The sequence below is a fragment of the Dama dama genome, chromosome 12, assembly GCF_033118175.1.
Source record: "Dama dama isolate Ldn47 chromosome 12, ASM3311817v1, whole genome shotgun sequence".
Lineage (NCBI taxonomy): Eukaryota > Metazoa > Chordata > Mammalia > Artiodactyla > Cervidae > Dama > Dama dama.
In genome coordinates, this window is record NC_083692.1 from 21,405,801 (window position 1) to 21,412,148 (window position 6,348).

The 6,348-nt window shown below is 50.7% G+C and overlaps 1 protein-coding gene across 1 annotated transcript in view; it reads right to left on the bottom strand.

Annotated features, from left to right (window-relative positions):
• TTC9 (tetratricopeptide repeat domain 9) overlaps positions 1-5,407 on the bottom strand; it is a 31,734-nt gene extending 26,327 nt beyond the window's left edge. The window contains exon 1 of the mRNA XM_061156776.1: positions 4,993-5,407. Coding sequence (XP_061012759.1) covers positions 4,993-5,407 — 415 coding nt within the window. The remainder of the gene's footprint in view (positions 1-4,992) is intronic.
• Between the last annotated feature and the right edge of the window lie 941 nt (positions 5,408-6,348).

Consider the following 6,348-nt stretch of genomic DNA (forward strand, 5'->3'; position numbering starts at 1 on the left):
AGCCATGTTTACAGGCTTAAGATTTATTGGTCAAGGGGCTGCCTGAGGACCAGCCTCGGGTCAACAATGGCTTGGTGGGTCAAGCTCTCTCATCCATATGGCAAGATCTTGGTTGAGCATCTTACCATGAAACCCCTCTCTTCTTTCCCCTTCCTTTGCCAGTTCTTATCCCAACAACTCATCTTCTGGTTACCAGGTTAACTGCTTGTCTCTAGCTCTTGACCTCTTCTTTTAACAACTGAGTCCTTGCATTCGTAATTTATCCATCTTCATGCTCAGTCCTTTGGTTCCCACACCGATTTCTGTCAGGTACCTTTTGTCTTAGAATCTGCCTCAGAGTCTGTATCTAATTTTGTCCACCTTAGATGCACGCACTCAGTCATCTACTGGTGTCCCATTGTGGGGTGGCTTCAAGGGTACAGTCACATAGGACCCATGTTCAGAAGGTCCATGTATTTGATTTAATGCTCTGCTGTTGACTTCTTGAAATTCTTATTTTATCTTTGAAACTATGTCTTGGAAGCCTGCCCTGGTGGCTCAGAGAGTAAAGTGTCTGCCTGCAATGCCGGAGACCTGGGTTCAATCCCTGGGTCGGGAAGATCCCCGGAGAAGGAAATAGCAATCCACTCCGGTACTCTTGCCTGGAAAATCCCATGGACGGAGAAGCCTGGTGGGCTACAGTCCATGGGGTCACAAAGAGTCGGACACAACTGAGCAACTTCACTTTCTTTCTTTTGTAAGTGAAGCCCCATGGGATAATGGAGCATGAACATGATCAGAAGAGAGGCACACACACTCTTTGAAGCCCCACGTAGTACCCAGCATTCACAATGCCCCATAAGCATATAGCGGTTCCACAATGAAGGGGAGTTCAACAAGCATAAGGTAAGGGTGCTTGGTCTATAACTAATTAAGCACATACACTGACAGCCCAAAGAGGCCAGGCTTTCCATTCAACCCAGAGATTGCTTCAAATGCAGAAAGGAAGCAACAGTGCTCTAAGAAACACAAATAACCTAAAACCCCAGCTTATCCTTTCTTGCTTAAGTTACTTCCCTGTGCTAGCCAACCACTTAGGCAGAAAATGATGACAGAGAAGGAAAGATTTGGGTGGGAGTAAGGAATAGCTCCCTTTCCTTTCCTTACTCATCAGAAAGGCAAGATTGGTAAAGAGTGCACAAAAAAAAGTATGCATATAAAAAGTGAAATAAAAGCAGTTGAGTTCATTTTGTCAGCATTTCCACAGTTCCAGTAGGAATAAACTACATATGCATGTACAAACTGCAAAACGTGAATTGTGGAACTTACGTGATTCCACATACCAGTTAAGTGCTCTTGTATTTCCACTTAAAACTGGCACTGCACACTATAAAGATGAATGGTAAATTCATGCCAATCCTTTAAAACTATAACTTTCTCATAATGACATTAAGTAGCAGATAAAAACACCATGTTGAGAGAGACCATGAAAGAAAGGGGAAAAGCTTTATCTTTTAAGACCTCTAAGGACAATTTTCTCCTGCTTTTTTGAAGAAGGAGCCCCACATTTTCATTTTCCATTGGGCCCCACAAATTATGTAGCTGGCTCCAGTTCTATGGCTTGAAGATGAAAAAGTACTGATAAAACTGACTCTCATCCAGGCCTTTTTCAGGTGTGACTTATTTAGGCCGTGTCATTCCCCTGTCCTGGGACTTTTAATTCAATAGAAATTACCTGCCCCTTTGGTAAAACAAATACTTGCCCCCCAAAACATAGCTCTAAATAGATAGGAAGATGGACATAAAATGATGTGGAAGGAACTTATACAAAGTCACAGGGTGTGCCAGGAATAGGGGCTTAAGCTGACTCTCATCTAGCCTTCAGATTCAATGCCATGGCCTGTCAGCACTCATCTCCACTGTGGGCATCTGAGTCTTGAACATCATTTGAAAATACCCACAAAGTCATGCATTACAACCTTTTGATCACATCCCAGCTGGGGCCCTCACAATCCCACAGGAACAGATGTAAAGCAAAAGGCTCTGTCTTTCAAGAGGTTTTGCACAGAACATTCCAAGGCCTCAGGGGAGTCCTGTGTCTTGTTCGAGGTCAATGGGAGTCCATCAGTTGGCCAGTATATGCCTCTTTTGTAGCCTTGGTAAGAATTACATGTCTACACCTCCCCTGGCAGGTCAGAATATCTTTTCTAATCATTGTATCAAAATCATTAGAAATTCTGAAGGAAGAAGATGCTGCCCATCTTTTCCCTTGAATTTCTTAGAGAATAAGACACGCACAATCAAATCGAGAAGTCTTCCACCATTGGCCAGTTCCCTACTAATCAGAAGGAAACTCTAAGCCAAAACAGACCACAACCACAAGCACCTTGAAAATTGCCTGCATACCCTTCAAATGGTTACCTCAAGTCATCCAAATGGATTTTTAGGCAAATATCTCCTAGCAGATTCTAACTGCCCACTTGCTGTTCTCTTGGGGCCTTCAATGCAGAGTGCAAGGACCCCCTGAACCTAGATTTCCTCCAGAAGCCTCACAACAGTTTTTGTTTGGTGCTGAAATGCCCTTAGCAACATGGCCTAATCCTCCAGGTATTTCTGAGCTAGAGGACCAACATCTTCAGACTGTTCCTACCTGGAGCCCACTGGGTTGCTCAGCCAGCACTGCAGCCCGGATGGAAGGGCCAGTTGCCTTTTTGCCAGAACAAACTTGCAGTTGCTATCTCTTCCCTTCAATCAGGCACAGGGGGAAAGGTTATCTTACAGGCCACACTGCATTGCTCTGGTCCTAACAACAATAATAGGGACCATACTTCTTCCTCTTTCCATCAAATGATCATTGTAAACACGTATTTAAAAATTTTAGGTTGCCCTTGAAAATAATCTTCACAAAAAGATTTTAGTGAAATGTAAAAAATGCTCTGATACAATGGCGACTGGGCATAAAAACAGGATGCAGGAGGTCCTTCACTTTGTAAACAGTTTACATTTAAGTAAAGAAAAAGATACAGGAAGGAAATATATCACAATGGATTTCTTTAGGTTGTTGTGACCATAGGTAATTTTGCATTTTCTACAAGAAAATACATTTGATAGGCATGCATTACTTTTGCAATCCATAAATTATGAATATTAATAAGTGGCGAGCACTGGAACAAGCAGCAGAGGGGGAAATCTGCCCTTGCTACTTTCCATTCTCTCACCACTAAAGTTTTCCAGAGTGTGGGGGGGGGGGGGTGGGCGTGGAGGTGGAGGAACTGTTCAGATCTTAGCCCCGCCCACTGGGCTGGCCTGACCAAGGAAGACACAGCTTTAGTTTCACCATGGACATGTAACCCCTTCTGGGGTAGAAGGTAGGCTGTGCTAGCCATAGGCTGGCAGCCAAAAGCATGGGGTGAGGGGCAACCCTAGAATGCCCATGGAAAATACTAAATAGAAGACTCTACTGCCACTCTGAAATCACTGCATTAGTGATTTCTGCACCCATGGCCACTCTGCCCTTTACGTTCATCAGGCAGTAGTGAATATGCCAGAGACTTGCGGGAAAGGAAGGGCATCACTGCATGCCTTGTGGCTGACTGAAATACATCTGTGCCACATCACCACTACTTTACCTGCTGCACTCAGCAGTAGGACTGCTCTCACAGCGCCATCCCCACCGTTGCTACGACAACTGTTGTTATTAGTCCTTCATGTTTGCGAACTACTCAACAAATTTCAAAGTGCCTGGCTCTGCCTGATTAAAGATGACACTGGGTATGGCCTTATGGAAGCAGAGGTAGGCTGGCACTAGAGGCATTCAAGGGAACAGAGCTGACTGGCACTCCGAAATAGAGCACAATTATCCACATATATTTTTCATCCCTCAACTGTCTGGGCTTCAGACAAATCCACCATCCCCAGCCACACCCATTCTCCTCGCCTAACTCTGCCCCAACTGTGCAGAGCTAAAGAGTTTGGGCAACTTCAAGGGTTAGGGACCAGGAGTGATGGCCTTTAATTTGATCAGAGGAGGTGGATCATTCCCAAATCCCACTAGATGGGGTGGGAGAAGACCAAAGAGTGCTTTGCGAATATAAGGCCTCTGGCAACCTCTTCCACCTTCTCTCAGGAAGGCCCTGGAATGACCCAGACTCCTCTGTTTTTAGAGACTTTAAAATTTCCTGTGCCGAAGTTAATTTTTAAAAATGCCCGACTTTGACCTTAATCTCCAAAGTGTACTCGGGAATTTCTTTTCCCAATAAAAGGACTCCCTTTTCCTCAAAGCCTAGCAGTCAGCTGGTGTGAGAATCAGTGCTACACGGAGTGGGAGGCGGGGGGCGAGAATGTAGCACAGCTCAAGCCCAACCTTGAACTAGTTTCCCTTTGAGATTGCTCTCTTCACCTGGCAACCAAAGCCCCAGCAGAGCTCGGAGAGAAGAAAGTGCATTTTGGAATCCATTTTGCTTGAGATGCTGAAAGCATCGTAGCAAACTGCCCTTTGCCACTGGGGCCAAAGGGACTCGGGCAAGGACTTGACTCAGAGATGCGGTCAGCTGGGGGGAAGGTGAGGGCCAGCTCTGGTGCCAACGATCCCCGGGGCCAGCAGCCACTGGGCATGCGGTGGGTGCGGGTGGCCCACCCCGGGTGCTGCTTCCCGCATTTGGACCCGGGTCCACTGGTGAGCAGTAGTAGCAGCACTCGCCGCCAGGCCGGCTGGGTCCCCCATCTGTCTGTCCAGCTATTTATAGGCGAGATTTACGAGGATGCGGGGGAGGAATGCGGGATGACCACGAGTTTCAGAAGGTTTAATCCTAAAAGTCACACTTTCCCCAAAGCGCCCCCCCCTCCCGGGTTCTCTTTCCCGGAGCGGCACGGTCCCCGCGAGGGAGTGCGGGGCGCGGCGCGGTGACCGGAGGACGGGGGCCGGAGCATAGGAACCAGCTCCGGGCTGGAGACGGGGAGGGCAGAGGAAGGAGGGGCCGGGAGCGCGGCGCGGCGCGGCGCGGTGCAGCTCACCTGCCAGGCTGTTGTAGCAGTCGATCTCGATGGCTTCCACCGTCTTGCTCTGCTCCTCCGAGAGGCGGCCGGGGTTGGGGGCCCCGGCCGGGGAGGCCCCGCGCGAGTCCCGTTCCCGTTCCCCGGCGGCCGGCAGCAGCCCCTTCAGCTCCAGCAACGCCCGGTGGTATTTGCCGATGGCTTCGCGGAATTTCTTATCCTTGTAGCACTGCGCCCCTTGGCTCTTGAACTCGTGCGCGCGCCGGATGAACTCGGCGGGCTCGGCCGCCGCCCCAGCCTGGCCCCGCGCCGGGGTCCCTCCGCCGCCGCCGCCGCCGCCCGGGACGCACAGCGGCGGCTGGGGCCGCTGCGCCTCGCCGGCCGCGGGCGGACTCGGGTTCCCCTTGGCTCCGGCCGCCGAGCCCTTCCTCTCCATTCGGCCGCCGCCCGGCGCCGCCGCGCCCTCCCGGGTTTAAACGCGGCGGGCGCCGGCCCCGCGCCTGGAGAGCTCGGCCGCGGCCGTGACACCCCGCGGCGGTCTGTCGTCCCGCACTCCCATTCTCCTCGCCAGCTGCGGGAGGCTGCGCTCTCCTCCTCCTCCTCCTCGGATTGCCTTCCCCTCCTTCCCTCCGCCCTCCCTCCCCCACTCCCGCGCCGCCCGCCCTCCGCCTCGCCCTCCTCCCCGCCCGCAACCTGCGGGCGGCGGCGACCTGGCCCCGGCGCGCTCCGGGGCTAGCGGGGCCGGGGGCCGGGGGCCCGAGGGGCTCGGCGGGGATTGTCGCTGACCCGGAAGAAGCTTGGCTCGCCTGAAGGAGGGGAGGATTAGTGACAAAGACGAGCCCTTTCTTTCCCATTCAATCCAGCCCTCGGAGGCGCGCCTAGTCTGAAAGAGACGCATGGGGGAGGGTGTGTGTGTGTGTGTGTGTGTCTGTGTGTGTGTGTGTGTGTGTGTTTGTAGGGATGTATTGTGAGTGGATGTGTGTGTGTGTGTGTGTAGGGATGTATTGTGAGTGAGTGTGTGTGTGTGTAGGGATGTATTGTGAGTGAATGTGTGTGTGTGTGTAGGGATATATTGTGAGTGAATGTGTGTGTGTGTAGGGATGTATTGTGAGTGAATGTGTGTGTGTGTAGGGATGTATTGTGAGTGAATGTGAGTGTGTGTGTGTGTGTAGGGATGTATTGTGAGTGAATGTGTGTGTGTGTAGGGATGTATTGTGAGTGAATGTGAGTGTGTGTGTGTGTGTAGGGATGTATTGTGAGTGAATGTGAGTGTGTGTGTGTGTAGGGATGTATTGTGAGTGAATGTGTGTGTGTTCGCAGGGATGTATTGTGAGTGAATGTGAGTGTGTGTGTGTAGGGATGTATTGTGAGTGAATG